The sequence below is a fragment of the Myiozetetes cayanensis genome, unplaced genomic scaffold (assembly GCF_022539395.1).
Source record: "Myiozetetes cayanensis isolate MyiCay16 unplaced genomic scaffold, myiCay2020 scf1, whole genome shotgun sequence".
Lineage (NCBI taxonomy): Eukaryota > Metazoa > Chordata > Aves > Passeriformes > Tyrannidae > Myiozetetes > Myiozetetes cayanensis.
Window position 1 is genome coordinate 119,691,078 of NW_026086604.1, and position 24,036 is coordinate 119,715,113.

At 36.8% G+C, this 24,036-nt stretch overlaps 1 protein-coding gene across 1 annotated transcript in view; it reads right to left on the reverse strand.

Moving 5' to 3' along the window:
- DNAH11 (dynein axonemal heavy chain 11) overlaps positions 1-23,110 on the reverse strand; it is a 34,588-nt gene extending 11,478 nt beyond the window's left edge. The window contains 4 exon segments of the mRNA XM_050334160.1: positions 872-895; positions 898-1,066; positions 4,814-4,946; positions 23,067-23,110. Of these exon segments, the coding sequence (XP_050190117.1) occupies positions 872-895; positions 898-1,066; positions 4,814-4,861 (241 nt within the window). The 5' untranslated portion in view covers positions 4,862-4,946; positions 23,067-23,110.
- Positions 23,111-24,036: the final 926 nt, after the last annotated feature.

A 24,036-nucleotide genomic window follows, 5' to 3' on the forward strand; every position in this document is an offset into this window, starting at 1 on the left:
AAAGATTTTATCTGAAGACTTCTAAAATTTTGGAAAGTTTATGAAAGTGAAAAATAGTTTTCAGCATATTCTCCCAGACTTATGAGAGGACAAACTAGTGTGCTAATTTATTTCTCTAGTGCTTTCCATGCTATGAAAAGCTGTACAGTGAAGAGGGCACATAATTTTTTCTATATAGTTGTACTAGTTCAAGTTACCGGAAGGGTTAAAAAAAAAAAGGAAGGCAAAGAGTGCCTATCCACTGACAGCTGGGCTCTCACTTGATTGTTCTGTTCAGGAAGAGCAAAAGAGACACAGGGCTTTCATAAGCCTATTTTGCTTTGACTGTCTGACTCCTCTTGTTCCAAAATGTACCAACATACAGCCCCCTCCAATTCTTAATATTTTTAATGTTAAAAATATTAACATTTCCTTTGATCTGCATCCATCTCACTTATGGAGACTCCAAAGGTCACCAGTCAGTGATTGACTCTCCTTGGGTGTTGTATGGTGCCTAGCAAAAGTAAGCCCAAATCCTGACTATCCTTTTTTGGTGCATCTACAAGCACCAAGCAGAGACACTCAGGCTAAAAAAAGCTGGCTCAAGGCTTCTTGTGAACACTGGTAAAGCCGAATTTTCTCTGGTCCACAATGAGCGAGCAACTTGTGAGAGCACATTGTCAGTTCCAGTTTGCTCCAAACAGTTTCATCCTCCTCCTTTCCCCTTGCCTGCCACATATTTCAAAGTTTTCCAGTTTTCAAAGCAATGAACTTGCCAAGGCCCAGACAACAGCATTAACCAGCGGCTGTGATGAGACCATAATAACTGTGGAATGTTTTTTATCTTTGCTGTTGAGGGAAGATAAATTTCTGGCATCTGTATGGAACTTACTCTGGAGCACTGCTGATGTCGTGGTGGTAGCTGAAAGGGATGTTGATCTTCAGAGAGAGCACCAAGCCTGTTGCCTACAAACTCTGTTATTCCTACTCCGGCACTTCCAACAAGCAAGACTGGTTTGCCTTTTGTTATGAGTAAATCAATACAGTACTGGACATGTGCAGTCTCAGATGTGTGAACAAAGGTGGCCTAAAATTGAGAAGGAAAAAAAAATCCCCAACAAACACATATCCCAGTTTAGTTTTAAAAGCAAACAGTAATTTCTATCTCTCTCTCTGGTTAGGACTGAATTCTAAAACATGATAAAACAGAATCCACCATTCTCTCATTCTCAAACACAATTACTACAAAAAATTGTTTTACTGGATTACTTTTACACAGTATTTCTACTTAAAATTTTTTATTCTGTTTCTTCTAGTAGGAAGCTTTTGAAATCTTGTTGTAGTTGAAATGCATTGGTTCCATCTCAGCCTTTACAGAATGCCAGTCTCCCTATAACCAGTAGAGAAGCAAAGGCTGGTACAAGAGGTAGTTGGTTTAATTTCTCAATTATTTCCATTTAATGTTTGTTCTAGCTTTCATCATACATAGAATTGTTTGGGCAAATAGTTGGCAATAAATAGCTTTACCTACTGTGAGCACCTAAAAGCTTCATTAGCTGATAAATCTTTCTTTTCCAAGCTCTGTGTTTTCCTAACAAATATTAATCCTCAAAGAGAACTTGTTACAGCAGAGTTGATAATGGGTAATGTTTTCTGATCCTCAGCTCCATGTTTCTATGTCCACAGACTTCTAATTCCCCCACGGAAAATTCCTACTCATCCAAGCATTAAAAAGACCTACAGGTTGCAGTGCAATCAAAACACCACGAAACACTTGAGAACACAAACACACAGAACGCTTGTTCTGCATATCCTATGCAGAACACACTGACAAAAGAGCAAAAATAACCAAACCTTCAAACTGAGGCAATTACAACTAACAGTTCATGCTTCCTATTTCTCCACTGACATGTATATAGCATACTACCATAACTTCTACAATTTGTATTCCACAAATATGACTCCAACTCTGGATGTCGTTCAAGAGCATAGTGGAAAGGTGATAAAGTGATTTGCTTGCCCTAGATCTCATGCAATTCTTAAAGTGAAGCTAGTTTAGCTGGCAAAGAATTACCTGTGCATAAAACTGAAAATAGAAGAATATTAAGACTTCAATTTGTGGTGTAATATTGCTGTGGGCATTATTTTCATTGGTTAAATAGACTTGGAGCCTGAATTTTTCCATCTATGGGAAAAAAAGTATAAGCCAGTAAGAAGTTCAACACAGTATGTCTTCAGGAGTGCTTAAAAAATCAACAAAAGCATCACTTTATTGTTAATTCTCATCATTCAACTAAAAGCATGTGGCCCAAATAATGGGGATTTATCCAAATACATCTAGTGAGCACTACTTTCAGGACATCTGAGTTGATGTCAGAAACTGTGAGAAGACTCTGAAACATTCCTGAATTTAACAATGTGCATTGTGTGGTCACTGGTGTGCACTGTACCTGAAGGGGTATATCTGGGTACACATTGGAACTCAGGACCTTATGCACCCAGGGCAGAAACTTCCTCATCTCTGGATCAAGGTATTAATCAAATTTCAACTTTCAACTCCTTAAGTTACCAGCAGCTGAATTCAGCCTGGTGGTTTGAAAGCATTTATTGGTACACTGCAATATCCATATCTGGTCATTCATGTGAAGCACATATGAAAAACAGACTTAACAAAAAAAATCTTATTTGTAAATGCGTGTACATGTAGACTGTGATTAAATAACTAAGAACATCAAAGCAATATCATAGTGTTCCTGCTGTTTAACGGGCTAAAGACAGGTCACTTTGTGATGACATCCTGGATTGAGTTGAGTGGCTGAGCTGGTGTTTGGCTGTTCACAAAGGCTAACTCTCCACACATCCAGCCTAAATATTTTATTTCCTAAAACTTCGAAATTCAGTTTAAATGTACATGTATGTACACATGTGAGACCACAGAGATGACTTGCTTCAGACAAGACCTTCCTAAGTACGGCTACAGAACAGCAAGTCTCTGAAGTCTGGTAGGAAAACAAATATTAATATGACCAAAAAGATCTTTCCATTCTCCTGGACTATATTGCTTCTGATTCATCAGCTTGTGCAAGGTGCTGCTTTACCTATGGTTGATGAATACATCAATTTGTTCCTTCACATGGGCTTCATCTACTTTAAACAGCAGTAAAGTCAACTGCATTTTTTTAGTCTTTAACAGGCAAGTTTGACTAGATACTTCTCGAGAAATTGAGTAAGCAAAATACCAACAAGCAATTTTCAGAGTTTTAGAACTTTCCTTCTCAAACTTTTGTAACATCACAACAAAAAAAATCCCACTAAGATGTATGCACTGTAATGCCTTGTTTATATCTACATTTCTCAGTATAAATCAGCTAAAAGCAGAGGAGGCAAAATCTCTCTCAGTGTCAATGGAAATAATCAGAAAATGATTCAGAGCAGGACCCTAAACTTAGGGTCCAAAATTTGTCTTGAAAAAGCCACACTCTGTTCCTTGGCTAAAGTTAGGTTTTGTGGCTCGCCCAAACAGGCACCTTGCTGAGTAACTGAGTAACCATAGACCAGGTCACTAGAGTTTAAGTTCCTAAGACAGGAAAGCTGAAGAGAATGGCTTAAGCTCCAATCACTTTCCTAAGGGTATGATCAGATTTTAGATTCAGATTTCATTATGTTACATCATTTCAGACTGCCCACAAAATTGGTTTAGCTGTATATTAATAAGAAGGGAATAAAGAGTCTCGATGCTACTGTTCTTAAACTGACTTATTTAGATTTCCCAACACTAGCCTTCTGTAGTATAGCGATGCAAGGACTTCAGTCATGAAGTTGTAAATATATTTTACTGGAAGGCTTTCTAAATACCAGTTTCAATAATCTTATGATTGACATCTTGAATTACACCAACTCATACTCTAGGAGGCACAATCACCCTTACAATATATACAGGCTACTTTAAGTATTCTTGTGGTACCAAATAAGTAAGACATATTGTTAATTAGGTGCTAAAATATTACTTAGCAATAGTGAAAATCAAAGAAATTATAAGAATGAAAGAAAAGAATGCATGCTATCTCCAGAAAAATAAAGGAAGAAGAAAATGGGAAAATAGGTAGAGGGGAAGAAACTGTAATTGTTTCTCAATAGCTCACCTTATTAACATCCATAACAGTATTGAGTGACTCAGTCCACATAGGATCTATATCTCTATTTAAAGCTAACCTTTTTAGCCCCTCATGGGTAATACTGGCTTGCTCTCTCAGAAGAGATGACAGAAGACCTGAAGATTGTATTTCAACAGAATCTTTAGTGCTTAAGTAAGAACATGGCACTGCAATTAAAACTTCAGAAGACTTGATGCATCACTGAAACATGAAGCCTTTGTGGCATCAAAACCATGCTTTCTCCTTTGCTTGTTTATTAGATGGTTATGCAATGTAACAAAAAAAATTATAAATAATCAGAGAAAACTTGATGTAACAAAATGTCTGCATTTAATGCAATAATGACCTATTTCTTAATTCCAGGAGAGTCTGTCATTAGTCTTAATGAGGTGAGTGAGGTATGGGAGGTTTCCTGGGTCTGTGGAGAAAATAACTCATTCTTTAAGACAGCAGCATTAGTATTGTTCAGGCTAATACTTTTCTGTCTACTAGCATCCTGCTCTGCCTTCCAGTCTTTCCAGAACCACCTGTGCTTTGCACCCACATTTCATTGCATCAAAACTCAGAAAAAGGCAAGAATTCTCTTGCTAACACCTTCTCTGATTTCTGGCACTGTCCATTTTGGATGGAGCATGATGCCTTCAGGAACAGGTCCTAGTAAGAACACATGTGCTACTTACCATCTTTCCATTATCGGGTTTCATGGTGTATAAAGCCAAACAGTTCATCAGTTGTCAGAACTTCTGGGTTAGAATTATTCCAAACAGGTATTTCTTTCAAGTTCACATACGTGTAGAGTAGAACTTTTAGCACCTGAAGAAGAGGAACAGAGAGCATGTTAATGGTACTATTTTGATACAATAGGAGTTTTTTACTTTTTCCTGAACTGGATCCCTGACTGCAAATCCCTGCACTCAGCCATTTATTCACCTTGATTTACTCTTGCCTATGTGCTAATTTAGTCCCAAATTTCCATCAAGCCTAAGGATAAGAAAGGATACTCCCATTCTGAAACGGTTGTACTCTGAAGTCAATTCTAATAGAAAGTGTTAAATGGAGAAGAAAATCTATGCAGCTGCCAACAGTTAGTAGCAGAAATAGGCAAGCATTATGTATTAGAATTATTTGTCTAGTGCTTTGGCAATAAATTCCTTGATGTCTGTATAGAAACCTAATTAAAACATCCTGCTTCTTCTTCCAGAACAAAGTATTACTTAGTCTATCTGTCAAATTGAATACTCATTACTTTGTGCCATGATTAACTGTCCTTTGGGACATGCGAACAATGTGTAAAATGCAGAATTTGCTTTGAGCTTTCTATTGCATTAACATTTGAGCTTTCTATTGTACATCACGTGACTGACTGAATGGCCCAAACAGCATGTTACTAAACTCCAGCCTAAGGCAAAGGCAACATGCAGAATGTTTTATGTAAGTGCCACAGCAATTTCTTTACAATGTGAGGTAGAAAACACGCTGCATAGGTAGGCAGGTACCTTACTCTTTCCAGTCCCTGCATTCCCAACGTCAAACACAGTGAGGCACTGCCAGTAGCTCCGCCAGCTGAACAGCCTACCACACAGAAGGGACACACAGTGAGTGCCTTTCCTCTCCTGTTGCACTTCTTAGCAGAGGGACACAATTATTCACAACAATTTTCTCCCCCTCTGCATTTCTATTCCCTTTAATACGAAAAAATGAGCTTGCACCTTCTTGGCAGATTTGCCTCAGCTGAGCTGATGTTGCATCAAGCAAAACTGTCTCCCAGAAAACTGGTAAGAGAATTGGTGCAAGGTAATGAAAGCAGTTACCTCAACAAGTGAGAACAAATCCTATTCTGCCAGACAGCCACACAGTCCAGTAAGACTGTGCCAACCTAGAGATACAGAACAGTTACTCACAATATTACAATTTTGCCATTGCTTTAGCTGAGTGAATTCCATGCTCAGAACAGTTGTACAGCCATAATTCAGCAAAACACAAGGTCAGATCTTCTAAAGTAATACATTGCTTCCAACGAAATAGTTCTACAAGTCACAGAATGGAAATAGGTTGGCGGCTTGTGGATTTCTGCCTTAGTGAAGAGCATTTACACTGATTTTTCTGAAGTCTAACAGGAACAAGTTCGTGTTCCTCAGCACTCAGCTTCTGTTTCACCCAGCTAGTGGGAAACAAAATACTCTAGAGAAGGCTGACTGTGAAGTTCACAATACCCCAAAGTATAGTTTTTTGTCTTTCACTCTTCTGTCAGGATAATGGAAAAAGATAGACAAGAGCGTAAAATCCTTTATAAATCCTGAGATCAGCCACAGTTAACCAGCCTGGTTATACCTGTTTCCAACATACCCTAATAAAGGTAAGTAGCGTGCTATCACATACAGTAGATACAGATGTTCCTAGAAGAAAGATGAGAACATATGCTCTTAGTAGTCCAGATAAGCACATTTTTATTTCATTGGTATACTAACCAGTGTTTCTAAGTTTCACTTCCCCCCCCGTCTGTAATTCAAACTAAAATTAATATTTAAATTAAATATTTAAATTATAGACAACTCATTCTCAGGAGTATACATGGATATATATAGGTACATGCATGTTTTTAATGTGTGTAGCACAATGTGCATTATATTATACATAAATACCTGGGCACACAAAAGTCACATGTAGCCATGCACATTCCAAATCCACACCTTCTTATTTATATGTTTTTGCTCCCTCACTCTTCTTACCTCACTATAAATAATTAACCAACAATGAATTTTCTACCAAGTACAAGTGCTTGGTACTGAGCACAAACAAACTTGTTTGTCACTGTGGATTGTAACTATACATAGCTTTTTTTGAACAGGATATATTTTCTTACAGGCATATTTATCATACAGAGGAGCATTACTACCATGACAAAATGCCTTTGAAATACCAAGTCATTGAGGGACACCTTATCAATACTGTAATATACTCAAAAATAACCTTCATTTGCAATTGCAAATCCATTTGCAATTATTTTGATTGAAACTCTTAAGGGGAGTAATTAAAGGCAATGAATTCTTTTACTTTGAGAATAAAGCTCTCTTCAGGCTTCAAATGAAGCTTCAGGGTAGATTGTTTACCCATCTGTTCAAACTGTAGGTTCCTCTTCCTAGGAACATCCAGAGCTGGAAACAGGTCACTGATCAGGCTTGTGAAAATTGGGATATCATCTGTCACTATTTTAGGGCAATTAAAGTCTCTTTAGATTCATATAAGCACCTGGAAAAGGACAGTAAATAACATATCACAGGAGCATTAAATAGTTCTCTTTTTATGATTCTGTTTTTATTCAAAGGCAAAACATCAGAAATAGCTCCTACTCTTAGGTGCTTTTAAGTAAAGATTTTAGCTGATCCTCAGGTCTGTTTCTTGTCTCCTTGTTTCAAGGGCCCAGCAATTACCAAAACTGACTTGATAGCCTGAAGTCTCCAGTCGTAACAGTGCTGTGAAAATATTTTAACTACTCATGTTAGCACAGGAAATAAAACTAAGTGGGTTTAATGAAGAAAACAATTGATTTACACACAGAGCAAAATTACACATTTTTATTCAATTGTAGCCTTGCAGTGGCTTTAGGTCAGTGTTAGAGTTCTACTAAAGAAAAAAAGACAAAAAAGGGTGAAATGTGTATCTATTTAATCATCAGTACTCCACCACTTTGTTCCTTATTCTTAAATGGCAATATTTGCATCATCAAGTATTATTGTATTCATTGCAACTTTACCTTCATGAAAGGAAGGAATGCAAAAAATGGCTTCCAAACTTCTACTAATTTGACCTGATGTTAGCAATGGTATTTTGTTTCTGAAAGGTGAGACTGGGCAGACTATCAACACATTTGCACCAGCTCCACCACCAAAGTTAAAGGAAAAGATAAACATGTAGATATTCAGTCTAGAGAGAAAGTGTAAAAACATTTGGCAAGTGAAGGGCAGAGAACAAGTCTTTATTCTCCTCTAAGCCCTGCCAGTGGGAAGGCAGATATCCAGTGCAGAAGGCACAACTTTGTCCATGACACATATACTTTGCAGTCCCTCTTTCTCATTTTTTCAGGGCTGTGTAATACTTACCTCTCTCCCTGTCATTCCAAGGTAACATAGAAGTAGAAAGAGAAGGACTTCAAAACAATTTGAACAGCACCTTGACTGACTGGAGTACACTAATATCCAGTTTTGAAGAGGTCTACCATGAAGTTACAGGGCTCTAAATTTAAGGCTACAGCAACACCTAAAGGTGTTCTTACAGCTCATGCAGAGATCCCAGATGGCTAATTTTGGTATAGCCAGCAGTGCGACCAGCTACCATAAGAGCATCTGGCTAAGCATGCAGATAATCAGCTCCTCTCTAACCTCTGTGTTGCTGTGGCTACTATCTCCTTATGTCAGCATGCATCACAATATTCATGTTGGTTGGTCAACAGTTTCCTTGGTGTGTGCACGCTACGTTTTCCTCAATCTGAAAAATCTGTCTGGGGTTGCAACCATCCTGCTGTCATCACCCAAACTGGCTACCAGTTGGGTAAGGTTTGAGAACATATGCTGCAAACCACACCTAGGAATTCAGTATAAATACAGCCTAGTTAGTATTATCACACCTGAACACAATTTAAAAAAAAAAAAAACAACAACAAAACCAAAACCAAACCAAAACAACCCAACAAAAACTCAAACCAAAAACAAAACCAGAAACAAATTCATAATTGAAAAATATACCATTTTTAACTCTATAAGTGTGAATTAAACGCATTTAATATGTCACAAATGATAAAAACTAAAAAGTAATTTTCAAATTCAGGACAGTTCACAAGCAGTAAGAAAAATTTTTTTCATAAGGTAATAAAGATGCCAATTATCTGCATTGAAAATGAGTCTCCACATTTTTAAAATGGTAAAGAAGTTAAACATAGAGCTGATAATGAAACTAGGAAATTTTGGAATATACTGTGCTTAATAAGCTTTTGGTTAGATCAAGGTAAATTTGGGTTTTTTTGTTGGTTTGCTTTCTCATGGGTTATTGAAATGCAGGCTATGTATCTTAACAGCAGCCTGGTGTGTGGATTGTCCAGTGCACAAAGACTTTAAGACATGCAGGCTATTTGTCATGGTATGACAGGACCAGAAGTCCCTTCCTTCACTGCATATGCACTAAAAGCCCTGATAACCCTGTTCTGCAGCAATTTTCATGGGCTAGGATCTTAGTGCCCCAGAGGCATATTTGAAGTTCTGTAAGTTCCCACATTGGGCCAATATTCTCAGAACTCTCTGAACTGGTGTATATTTTTCTTGGCAGCCCAGAATTTTTGTCAAAGGGATTTGATTTCTTCCATTTCCATTAAAAGCAAACAAAAAAACAAGAACGTTCTAGCTTTTGCTTCAAACATTAATGTCAATATTATGATTAATATAGAACTGGCAAAGAATGGTATAAATTACTTTTCTCAATTCAGAAAGTGCCTTCAGGACAAAGTAATCATTAGACTTGAGGCATCCTTGTTCTACTGAAGCAAACAATATTAATTATCTTAAGATACGCATGGTTTAATTTCATTATCTCTAGAAAATGGTGAGAATGTGTCAAGAAATTTTCAAGATATTTAGAGGTAATTTCAAAATTATGCAGGCGTGAAAATAAAGTAGCTTTTGATTTCATCATGGCCTTGCCTGCTATTTGTGTTTATAGCTTAATGTTTAAGGGTTCTCCAAGATCTTCTTACACTGATAAAACTGAATATTAAGAATGTCTTGGGAAAATTATACTGTTCAAAATGACTAAAACAGCATACATACTGTGAAGAAATGATATAATTTTTAGATTTTGGGTTTTAGGATAATATTTATGAATATGAATTCTTTCTATTATAATAATTAAATTATTTAGAAATGCTACCCCCCCACTTCCCTCCCTGTTTTTCAAACAATCTTCCACTGTATTTACTGGGAAAAGTTTAGAGAAGTGTTCATCCAACTAGAATATGCTATCTGCTTTTCAGAATAATTCCTAATCTGCCATTCTCTTCCTCAAATGATAAAGTTGTCTTTCTAATGTGGATAGGAAACTGCAGCACACTGGACTCAGTCATCCCAGGTATGAAGTGGTGATATACAATTATTTAGTGCAAAATTAACACATTAAAAATATCCCAAGAGCAGAGGAAAGGTACTTTCTTTCAAATCCATATCTGACAATTTATGAAGGATGGACATGTGATTTAAAATGTCTTCAAAATAAAAAATAAGACTATATACATAAATCCCTCCTATTATTGTACAATATCCACCTGCACTGGCATGGAATATGTGTTGACGTGTCCAACCCAGAAGCCCAGAGACCCTCACCTGTTCAGGGAGCAGCTCCCTGCAGAGAGGTAACAAGGTGATAAACTTCCTGGGCTAACAGACATGCGTCAATAAACCCTTCAGCAACCAATGTAATTTCAGAGATCAGTTCAATGTCAGGGACAACCATTGCACAGGTTCTAGAAAAGAAAACAAGCCCCATAATTCAAATACACAGATTAGCATTTAAACATAGTGAGAATAAGCCATTTAAATCAAATGTCTGATGTGTGCAAACATTTTTAAAAGCAGAGCTCAAAAGAGCCACAATTAAGAGTGTCAGTCAAAGCTTACTTCAAAGCCAGAGCAGCTAATTAGTCACTGTTGATTGTTAATATCCAATAACATTGCTGCACACAAACGAGGCACTTGAGAAACACAGAGACAGGTACTGCTGAAACTTAGAGCAGCCACAGTCTGCAGTGGTGTCATTTGCCACTGACAACTAGAGGTCACAGCCAGCAGCTGTACACAGTCTGGAAGTGCAACACCCAACCATTACTAAAAATGCCATAATTTTTTAAAGCACTTCGATTATTTTGGAGGGCTTTAATGCTTTTATATGAAGTCTTGTTTGCCTTTAGAGGTTTCACGATTTCTCTTTAAAATATAACCTCCAGTTAAAACTTTTAGAACAGAATCACAGATATATTAATGATACAAATGGGGGAAATCTCATTAAATCTCATTTAAAAAGTAACACAATATAATATTGCTGTTGCTAAACAATATCCTTATTTTAAAAAATCACTAATTAGGTTATATGATAGTGAAGAAGAAATCTTGATTTTTTTTTGTTCAGGCCAGCTACAAACCAGCAAATTTGTCCCACAGAGCACTTTCTCACTCCTGCAAAACAAATATTTTTTTTATCGCTATCCATATTTGAATATGACAAAATTAAGACTGGTAATTTAAATCAGCAGTGTATTTCTGACAGAAATCAGTAACATAGTCTACAAAAAGAGCAAGAATCCCTCTGCTGAACAATTTTTAAGTAAACTGTGCTCTAAGAGGCATTTCTTCATAAGCCCAGACAAGGGCTGTTACATGCATTGCAGCCAATTATAAAAAATGACTTGCTCTTCTACCTACCATAATTATGACACTTCTTGCAAATAGAGTAACTGAAATATACAAGAAATATCAGGCAAGCAGAATTTATTATGTCCTTTCTCTCTTATGGGATTTTATTAAGTGGCAAACATGTGGAGCTGATGCTTTAGCAGTTATCTCCTGTCTTTCCTCTGCATCATACAATAGGTAGGAGCAGTTATAGATATCAGCTACAGGGAATTCAGCTAAATTCCTGAGTCTCAATGCTGCAGTTCATATTATAATTTCAAAGACTTTTTATTTGGCTTATTTTTTGTGTGTGTGAAAACCAAGCAAATGTGAGACTTCTGCTTTATGCAGCAAATAGATTTTGAAAATTAAAAACCCCAAACAAACCAGAAAAAAACAAACAAACAACCTACCAAAGCCAAAGAAAACCATAGTAGAAAGCAATGATTTGACTTTATCTTTCAGCAGAGATCTTGTTAATTAATGTTATTGCATGTCCCTTACCCTTTTCTTCCCAAACAAACAAACAGAGGATAACAAAAATAATAGACAAACAACAAAAACCAAATCACATGCATTCTCCATTCTCTGGTAGTCCACTGAAACACCTGGTAGTGACAGGGAATGAACCCTCCTGCTTTCTTGTCAATACCACACTCAGCTGAATGTGGAAGATGCGGCCACCAAGACAGCTGACTCTGAATGCAGGAGAGGTGGCAGTCACACAGCACAGACACAGGGGTCCCTGTCCTACCTGTACCATTTTGTGCAATGGTCTGAATTGAGGGGCTGTCTGTTGTTGTTCTCTTGGTGCAAATCAATCTTGCTTGGCCTTGAGGGTTCCGAGTTGGCAATTAATGAGAAGGTTTGGTAATGCTACAGTCAAGTTATGAAATATTAACACCCCTCCTCCCCCCATTTATAAGGAAGCACAATGTATCTCTGAGGGTCTCCCTCCAACTTTTGCTAAGACTCAGCTATAGCATCTTAGACACATTGTTTGCAGAGGCATAGGGATTCAAATCCTAAACTCCTCCTTGTAAGCAGATATTACCTACTGCTTGTTACAAAGGAGTGTAATTTGGGCTCAAGGAACACGAAAACTAATTGCTGCTGCTGCTCCCCAGTCCTGCCATCTGAAGCAGGATGCTTGGCTGGCAAGCGGATGAGATGTGCCTGAGCAAAAAGTTTTCTAACTTTAGCAGACTTTGTCTCTCTGCAGTGAAAGCATGTAGGTCTATGGTATCAGGAATTCCATGGTTAAAGCAGATAAAATAAAACACATCGAGATCTAGACGTACTTTTAATACAGAAGAAAATACTACCTGTATTTGAGCTTGCTCACAGAGGCAAGTGATGCCTGGTTCCATTCCATCTTTTACAAATCCAAGAGATTTACTGTGCAGATAGCACGTGTGTACTTGTGCCTCCCCAGACAGCCTGACAATGCCTTGTAGCTTACCTCACTGAACTTCAATATGTAAAGAAAGGAAATCACAGAATAATTTCTTTCTCAAGTCTTGATTAAATCAGTGAAAAGTGCCAATGCAAGAGCCAGGTGACAACTTTTGCACAAGAATGCGAGTGACGACTCCTTTTTAAGCAAGGCCTGCACCGTATAGTTCAAAGGACAGCTCCAAAAGTTTGTTGGAAGAGACTGGCATTATTTTACTGCCCATCAGGCTGGAGCAATTCCTTTTTTTCAGAAACACCTTTTGGATATAAACTCACTGAGCAGAGCACGCAAAATATATTCAGATCCTTCAAATTCAAAACTTTCTTCCTTGAAACGTTAGTGGTAAGATACAAAGCATAAATACTTACTTTAAGAAAAAGATAATGGGCTGTCCCACAGTGTGCAAAAGCATTATGACTGTTTTTGATGTGCACTGCACTTTTCACAGCTTCTCAACAATCACACACTCAATATCTTACTAGATGAGAGTATGAAGCTTCATTTTCAGCTGGTAGTTTTGAAACATCTATGAATATCTTCATGCCTACACCCAACCAAGAATGTGATAGCTAGACCGTTTTCAAATGGTGATTTTACTAGGTTAACTGAGCTGTGAGGACTCCTACTTACCACAAAACAATGAATATTCTTGCACATGTTTAGGTACCTCCTATATGTTCACAGGTATCTTTAAAATTTGACATAGATTTAAAAACAAACAAACAAACCAACCCAAACCAAACAAACAAAAAACCCCAGCAAGGTAGACATTTAATTGCCCTTGTCATTATGGTTTAGAGGCAGGCATAACATGAATACTGATCTTTTTTAAACAGAAATTCTGTAGCAAAAAGATGCCCTTCATTGCAAACCAGGGCTAGGAACACTAGGTGGGATATGTTCTCTAAATGTGGACTTGAGACACTAGTATAAAATAAAATAAAATCACACAATAGCATAACTGCCTGAACAGAGCTATGAGGTTTTCAGGTAGTTCTGTCTGACCTGCACATCTAAGGATCATGGTAATAAATATTCCAACTGTGGACTTCAATGTAATATTTTCACCAAGAAATACAAGTCTGTTAAAAGAGAGGTAACACCAAAAAAGTGTTAGAAGAAATATAATACTTACAAAAAGGGAAAGTTTACTAGAGCTTATCAAACAGAGGTGGCCACCAGCTTTTAGTAATCTGTGGCTCCTGTGGCCAGCACTGAATCTGGAAGGAAAAGACCAGACTGCTAGAGTCACAAAGAGTGCACATTGTTGAAGCATGTCTTCAGGAAGAATCATCTTTTGAAACACGCAGAATAAATGAGACTGGTAGGGATGCTGAGGGTTTCAAAAGGCTGGGAGACAGCATCGAGTAAAGAAAGCAGAAGAAGAAGATGGGACACTGGAAAACCCTGGAACCACTGAGACTTCTGGCAAAGTCAAATCCTGTCAAACTTCTCACCCGTATCTTGCCGTGATCTCACATGGTGGGACGTGAACAGGGCCAGAGTTTCAATAGCAAAGCTTTAATTGGAATCCTGTAGGACCAGGATGTCACTGATGTTTGTTGCTACATTTTGAAGATAAAGTTATTTTAAGGTAGTATATTACACAGGTGATTTAGTGTTTCCATCTTCTCCCTCATTTACAAAGGGTTTCAGAGGAACTCTGAAAAAAGATATTACTGGTTCAGCATTTATAGCCTGTGAAGGACAACAAAGATGCACTGCTGAAATACTCCTTTTTCTTGTTCCTAATTATATCATGGATAGTCTTTAATTGTACTGCCATCACTGACTGAGCTACCAAGGCGCGATTGTATTCATCAAAGCACTCCCAAGCTCCTGTCTGGACCAAATCTTTACAGATATTCTCTATAGAATAAAACTGGAAGTGAAAGATTTAACGTCTTTTTCTTGAAAGCAACAGTTTCCAATGTAACTCACATGAAAAAGAAGCTGAACACCAATCTGCATACTGCTTAGCAGAATATCTCACCTTGTCATCCATGTTTTCTGAACAGTTGAAGATGTATACCATCATATGAAGGGCACAGCCTAAATCTTCAGTGGTCTCTGTCTTATCTGTGCTAGCTGGTTCTTCAAGAGAAACACTCACTTTTAGATTGAGAGCTTGGGCTAGAGTAATATAACACCTTAATATAAGAAAAGTGACTGTTCGCATTGCAGTGAACTTCTGCAATGTCAGGAGGATTCGTTTTGTGGGGCTTTTTCTCCAAACCTTATGTTTCATGGATGATTTATTCCAAGACTTTCTCATTAAAATTTAATGTCCTGAACCACAAATGTACCTCTTCCATGTTCATGTAAAATCACGGTGTGATACTACTTTGAAAATGCTCCTTCTAGAAAACTAACCACATCAGCATTTTTTAGCAAGAAGGAACATCCTATCAGTGGTCACATAGGACAGGAAACAGGAGACTGTAGTTGCTGCTTTGCCTATTTTAAAGACTCAAGGTCCAGAATTGGTCCCTCCAACTGAGGGTCGTAAGCACTAAGCCAGCCAGGGTGACTGGGTGCATCTTTTTGTATCACTTATTGTAGAAAGAAGTTCCATACTATAGTAGAAATATTTCTGGGGGATAAAAAAAAGTCATTGTATGTGGTGTGAAAAAAAACTTACAAACTGGTTTGGGCAAACAAAAAAAAAAAATTGCTGAAAAATCTTGATTAACCTTGGTAGAAATCCACTCATGTTCCCTTTCAGACTGCACACTGAGTACATACATATGCAAAGAATATTTCAGTTATTTTAAATGTAACGACCATTAATATCACACCATTACAGAAGTATGCACACCTACATGCACACACATGCTCAAAGATGTTGTGTCTTAATAACCATATACATATGAGTTAGGAAAGAGCACTAAACTTCTAAGAAACAATTAATTTTTTATTCACAGAAACAGGTAAGGCAGACTTGTAAGTAGCAGTCATTACCTGTCAGTCAAAGGTGCAATAACTAGCCAAGGGGTATTTCCCAAGTGCTCATAAACGTACTGAAACTGAGCATCACTAATGCTGGCAAACCAGTGTTTCTGAACATCATCCCATCTATGGCATAGCTATGACAACCAAGGAAAAGCTCTGAAACTGGTGACCTAAAAAGCCACTGTAGAGTCATGATGCCAGGTAGGAGCTATTCAGATGGAAGAAATGCCACCCATCAGAATGCTGTCATCTGTAGGTCTCACACCTCATTCCTAGCCACTTAGGACCAATAACCACTACAACCAGCTATAAAGGATTAGATGAACCTGGAGGCATTTGTGCTTTTGTACAGATGCAAGTGTAATAGGAGATCATTTCAATAGAGCTATTACAGCAGCACACATTGTCACTTACTAAGCTAAGACCTCTCCTTACAAAAAATGCAATCTTTGCCTTGGAGTAGACATTACTTTGACCAGAATGAGTTTCATTTTACTCCTCAAGCCTTGTTGCTTCTTATCTTAATGCTGTCTTAGAAAACCATTTTATTTCTGAGGCTCAGGAGGTCAGAAGGAGAACGAGAATTCTTTCCTATTTCAATCCCCATCCAGTGAAATGTTTTGTTCATTCAAACAGCATATGCCAGCCACCTTAGGTTTACCTGAACAAAATTACACAGAGTGAGCACTTTGGTTTAAATAAACATTGAAAGTGTCAACTGTAGGCACTTATAAAGAGTCACCACAGGAGAGGAGTGACTTGCTCTAGAGATGTATGCATGTCTCTAAAAGGAGATCAAAACACATTATGAATTACTGAAGGCAGAATAAACTGCGTATGCAAAATGTAGAGGATTCAAACACACCTTTTGAGCTCAAAGGCTTGCTAATACATGTCTGGCATGAACATCTACAGTGACAATGGACATGATTTTTTGATGATCAACCAATGAAAGTTCTCAAAGCATCATGGTAACAAGAGCATTTCTCCAAGTGACCATGAAAAGGTCTAGGTAACCATCTAAAACCTCAGATGAACCTCAGTAACTCTACCATTATTGCTACTAGAAATTAGTTCTGCCTACATTATGAACTAGATCACCATAAAAACTGGCTTGTATGTACAAACTAGCTGGTATTAAACCTGAGATGCTAGAAGAAATCCTGGTTAAAACAGACATTTGAATCACCTCTAAAACAATGACAATCCAGGTGAGCACAAACACTGCAAATGGTCAACCAGGCAGGGTAGGAGGAATGGATGGATAAGATGATGTGCATGAAGTTGAATTGTAAATTCTGTGGTTAAAATCTCCATAGAGATATGCACCAGACTCTGTAAAAATTGTACTAATTGCATGAGAACATTTGTTGGTAAACTAAAAATAGCCCTTAGGAAAGAACAGTGACTTAAAATCAGATTTTAAAAATAGGCAATGCAATAAGGGTATGATCACAAAATATGACATAAATTACTATACAGGGTTACATAGTAGGAAGTGACTGTGGAATTATTTGGATTTCATACTAATGAGAGAAAAAAGCCCCCATACACAGCTACTGCAAGTAATTCTAAGGATGAAAATACAACTAACTTCAATAGAAAGATATAGTACCTTTGCTATTACAGGGAAATTTTACACAACTCTGTCAGATATCCATCACCCCTTTAAAGTCTGTTTCTTATTTTGCATTTCCCCTCAGCAGATATTCTATGTTGAAAAAACAAAACCAAAACTACTGAAAGTTTTTGCAAAGAGAAAGCGTACTCACAGCAGGACAGAAACATTCAGGAGAAGTTGGAGGTAAACAAGGGCAAAGCAAAAATAAAATGGCAGAAGCCACCCTTCTGAAATGGGACTAAAACCGATCTTAGAAGTAAACTGGTTGGTTTGACAAAAACAAACCCAAAAACTTTGGCTTCTTTACACAAATATATGGGCTTAATCTTGTATGCATACTGGCTGCATACTCTGTTCTTAGCACAGTATAATGATTGATGTTGGGCAATATCTTTGCCTTTACCTTTCATCTTAGTTTGGAATAATCCCACAAAAGATGTGGGCTAATTAATTAAAATGGGATAAAAATGACCTTGAGGTAACAGAAATGGAAGCAAAAGCCGTGTTTCTTTTTTCCAGTAGGTGCAAATAGCAGTTTATTTACTATAGTATTCAAATTTTCCAATATGCTACTCATATCTTTTTACGGGACCATTTTCACACTGTAGTTATTTTCTCTGAATTAAACAAAAGGAAAACATCCATTCCTGCTTCTTGTGGCAATCCTTTGGGGCTGATGCCAGGCCCTTGTCCATCGTACCAAATGCCACTTCTACATCTGAAACTCAACAGATTTGTGAAGCAGTGAGTTTAGTCTCAGGCTGGGTAGTAAAAAACTTATTGTTTTCTCTGCTTCTCTTCATAGGCCATTATTACCTCCATGATGCAGAGACTTATTTGTTTGTTTGCAGTTTCCTGAAGATGTTGCAGCCAAGACTCTACCTTTGAAGCAAAAAACCCAAGTATGCATAAATTTATGCACATAACATAAATGATACATTTTATACCAAAAATAAAGCAAGTTCATCTCATTAATCTTTACAAATGATTTTCTTTACATTAAAAGTTTGTACTAACTTGAAACGAAAGTGGATTTTTTCCCTCCATTTTCTCTGTTACTGCCTCTCCATTAGGATTTAGATGAGATGACAGACATTGCTTTGTTTTACATATTCACTTGACTGGAACATCCAGACATAATGTCTTAGAGTTCCAAATATGAAAGTCTGAAGTTTTTGTGTTCACAGACACAGAGTAAGCCCAGACAATAGTCTTTCCTATGTCTCTATGTAGTCAAATGTAGCTGTATCTTGGAGAAACTATCTCTAAGAGGCAAGCTGCATATATTTGTCCATTCAGTCTGGGGCCTCCCTGCTGAGACAATCAATCATTAGAACCACAAGCAACATTGATTTTATGCAATGTGAATGCTTATGCATTCAGCACTGTTCTGAGAACAATAAGTTATTGTCTCAGAAGTTGCTGATCTGTTCTCTCTGACCTACCACTACACAGTTAGAACAAATACTGGCTGGCCAATTAGCAAATATAACGCTCAAAATCAGCTGAAACCCTGTTCGGATGACAGGGGACGTGTGAGAGCACTGGAGGTCTAGAGAGGTGTGTGCTAAAGCATGAGAGGAGGGGATCTGAAACCATATAAAAAAAGATGAAATGAAAAGGGTAGAAGAGAGGAAGTATGAGAAATGCAACATTGATCAGTTCTGTGACTTTTAGTACCTTTTTTTTCTTTTTCATTGCTCCTCAACAGTAAACTCTCTACACTTCTTTTAAAAAACACCTTATGTACAAGAGGTGGATAGACATTTCTTTAAATTATTACTAAATTACACAATTTTGGGTAACAAAATGTTCTGGTTTTATTATTATTTGTTTATTTACCATTACTTTTTCAAAATTTACATTTTTAAAAGTAGCACCCCAAAGAGGGCAAAATCCATGAAGGAGGTTTCATATAATTCAACGTATCTGGCTATTGGATCCACATTTGTCATGAAATAGAACATACTCCTTTTCTCTGCCCAAGGGTAGCATTTATAGATTCCTCTGTATTCTCTTGAAATTTATGATCAGTAACTCTGTCAAAAAGTACTGTAAGATGATGAGCTACCTCCACCCAAAAATAGCAGAAGTATAAGGAAATCATTTATCTTAGGTTTGTGTCAATCACACTAATACATACTTCTGTTAAAGTGGATGACTCTCTGACTGTTGCATGATTACTACACACAAGGTTTTTATGGGAAAAGCTGTGGTAAAATGGTCACAGATAAATCAGTGAATGGAGTTAATCACACTACTCTTATGACTTTCAGTTGTCAGAAGAATCTGAAGGACAAAGACAGCTAAATATAAAACTGAGAAGTCTTGAATTTGTTATTAATTACGGCTAGTGCTTATATCACAAATTACCTATTGAGGTCTAAATGCCTTATGTAACTAGATATCTCCACAAAGACCGTGGACTTTGAAGATCACTGTCTACACACCAGCATACTCTATGCCTTACAACTAGAATGGAAGATCTGTTTGGTTGCTCTTATATGTGGATGAAATAAATCATTGAGATTTAGTTATATGAAGAATCTACAAAAGTCTATCATCATGTTTGAAAAGGCTCCGTGTTTGAGCCTCACAAGTCCTTCATCCTCTTGGAAAGTATCAGTTGTATGTCACAGCCCTTCAAAAAAAAGGCTTAGCCTGAGGCACACTAAAAACTCTAGCACTGAGAATTGATGGCTGTGGCTGGCTAGTAACCGAGGCCAGGAGTATAACCTGGCATGTAGATAACATAGTATGGAGCTCCTGAAATACATCGAAGTGCCTGTGCTTTTATATAAAATGCTCTCAAAGCGTCACAAAATGTAGCAGATTATTGTTCAAGGGAGGAACACAGAAGGATGGTTACAAAAACATTCCTCGTACAATAGTCAGCAGCTCAGTTAGTAACAATCTAACAGACACCATAGATCTTTCAGTCTTACTTATCACCACTACACATAGTATGCCTGAAATTTGATCAGTCTGTGCTAGAAGGAGAATAGATTTGATGATCTCACTGACCTTTTCCATTTCTAATTCTTGCAAACCTACAATCCAAAAATCCAAATCAATGCAACTTTCACTGGTCAAATTTCCAGCAAAGACAGTCCAGGACCTGTAAAATGCCTTTCATCTCTCCTTGCTGAATACTTTCTACCTATCCTAGATGGGGGAAAAACGTTTATTACTTTCCTTAGGCGAAGTGTTCCTACTTGCAAAGTAAATTAATGCTCAGAAAAAAGGTGCAGTTCTATGATACTATCACCTCACACAATTAGCTGGAAAACTTGCCTTTCTGTAGACAAAATGAAGTACATTCATTCACAAAGAATGAAGTACATTCACAAAGAGGTTCACCTGTTTTGGCTGTGTTCCTTTTGAAAGCATGTCTAGCAAGTCTGCTGAAAAAATAAAATAGAAGAGAGGAAAAGACGTGCTTGGTTTCTACGTATGCAGACAAAGCTTTTCCACAAAGAGAAAGTCCGAAAATATGACAGAGGTTTTAACCACACATGCCTTTAATCACCTTAAAGCCAAGAATTCCCTCCCAGTAAAGGTAAAAATCAGATCAAACAGTACAATAGAACAATACCATCCACTTTTAATTTAAAATTATAACAATGAACACAGCTGTAAGGAACAGAGAAGGTGGCAAACCTTACATGTTTCCTTTCCAGAAAATGGAAGGGAACATCATCTTGTAATAATTAAGACCAAGGAACCCAAGAGAAGGGAATTCTGCCAGAGAAGTTCCTAAAAGCTAAGTCTGGCTAGGGGCAAAATCCTCTTTGACCTTCCAAAGAGTCCAGCCTCAGCAAGTAAGGGACAAGAAAAAAATTTCGTACTCAACAGGGCAGTTATGTGCAGACAAATGAAAAGAAACCCCCAAACCAACAAAACAAAACAACAAAGAAAGCAGCAGAAAAGAACTAGTTAAATGTGAGTGCAAAGTAGCCACTCTTTTCAAGATGCACATTTTATCTTTGATGTATGAACTGTTACAAACCTGAAAACACATGTTCGCATTGACACAAAAAGTGAATAAATATACTTTTTTTTTTTTTTTTTGGCATATAGTAAGACATGCTGCTGTCCATGTTTTTAAACTGCAGATTTAAACAACTAGAAATATATCTAAAATTTCAAACATAGAACTTCCCTATAGAACATTACAACATATTAGCTTTTCAGAATTGCCCAAGATGAGAACTTTCCCTGGCATATGTGGGTTGAATTACAGGTATACTGACAATGCCAAATCTTTACTATGCAAGAGTTCAGTGACTTTTTTGGTCAGAATGAACACTGAAGGCACAATGTTTTCTGTCAGTTCAAATGTTAAGATTGATTGCTGTACTTAACTTTGCCAACATTAAAGAACAGACCATAAACTTGTATTTTAACCATCACTGTCCTAAATGACATGGAGTTCAGCAGAAGAGATTTCTGCAACTCAGAAGTATCGTATCTCTATGTGATTCCAAGAGGTTAAAAAACTAACACTGATTAAATAAAAGAAGATATTAAAGACATGTGAAGGAATGACCTCCAGAACTTTGTCTCAAATTATGTCACCAGCAACTGCCAGTCCATGTGAGAGGATAACAAGGCAAATAATTACTTTGATTTTAATAATTAAAATGCAAAATCCACTTCTGATATTCCCCCAAGTAAGCCTGAGACTCTCATAATAACGTTAATTCAGTGGATTAGAAACAAGTCTTTGAAAGAAATACTCAAATTAACTGTCAATATAGTATCATTTAGGAAATATTCTGAAGAATTCAAATGCAAGATATAAATTAATAGAAACTAATAACTCTATTAACTTTGAAGTCTCTGTTGATTTCATCAATTTTGTTTGCATCTTCAAGGCAGCTAGCTTCTGATGTTTTCAGAGCCAGTGAAAATACTTTCTAGAAAGACCATGTGTGTTGAACTTTCATCCAAATGAAAATGATAGAATCTGCCATGTTTATTTTGTCAACCTTTCACTTGTTCAGTGAAATATACCACATATTTACTGTTCAGAATTATTTGCAGCTGAAACTAAAAAAATAAAATAAAATAAAAAAACCCGAGAAAAATCTGCACTAATCAAAATAATTTATCAAACAGAGGAACTAGAGCTAGCAAGAGCTTAACAAATTCTCCTGTAACTGTTACTGTATATCACAACATAAGACATCTTTAAACAATGAAAACGCACAGCATATTATTAAAGGATTTTAAAAAAATAGAAAAAAAATACAAGCTTAGAAAGCTATGATTTTGTTTGACTCCTGCATGGAGACAGGAATTTTTTAGAACACATGGAGTTATATAGCATACATGTAAATTCCCACTACTAACACGTGGAGAAAATATAACTCTCTGCAATAATGATTCAGGAAAAAGTTTTAAATAAAAGTGTATCAAGGGAGTGAATAATATTGATACACTAATGGTATTGTTATTAATTAAATCCTTACTTGATTGTTATCTAAAGTTTCAAGCAGCTGTTCCTCTGACTTCAATAAAGGAGTTTTTTTCCTCTGACGCTCTTCATAAGAACATTCAATGGCTGTCCATATTTGGTTGGTTTCTGCCAAAATCTGGGAAAAAAGAAGAGTTATAATAACATCTGTCCCCCTCTCTCTCTCTCTCTCTATATATATATATATATATCACATTTCATATTTTGAGTTGGTAACTTTAATTAAATTATATTTAATTCACAGTGATGGTAAACTACACCACAGACAAGAAGTTAATTTCTCTAAGCTGTGAATTTTGATCCCTAGGTAAGTCACATGAAAATATTCACTTCTATCATTAATTGCTTGGAACAAAACCTAATCAGACAAATAGTTTGTTATATACTATTCTGCAAAAAACAGAAGAAAGAAACATGCACCTCTCTCTTTTTCAGTACTCAACTCTTGCACAGCATTCACAACTACACTTTGGACTTCATTTTCTACTTTTATGAAGCTGGAGTCCCAGAAGGTTGGGCGAGGTAGTATCTTCCTATACTAAAAGCCTGACCTGTAAAGCAAAGAGACAGCAGAGAGCAAAAGAAGTCCGTGACCAAGAAAAGTCACACATAAGCATATAACAAAGTGTTCAAATGGTATCTAACTAAAAAACACAATGAAATAAATCATATGCACTCTAGATATTGGATACACTTTCAGATTTGCACCAGAAATGTAAACTTAATTGGTCTAGGTGAAATGTTTCTTGATGTTGTTACTGTGGGGGTTTTTTGTTTTGTCTTGTATTATGATATATTGTACATCTTAAGACTAAAAGATAAATTTGTTTGCACAGCTGCATTGAATTTAATGTAAGCTACAGACACAGTATTTGCAGACTAGAAACCTTGGGGAGTGGTGGAGGTATTTGCTGTATTTTGTTACTACTTTGTAAGATATCAATTAAAAAAAAACAACTAAATTT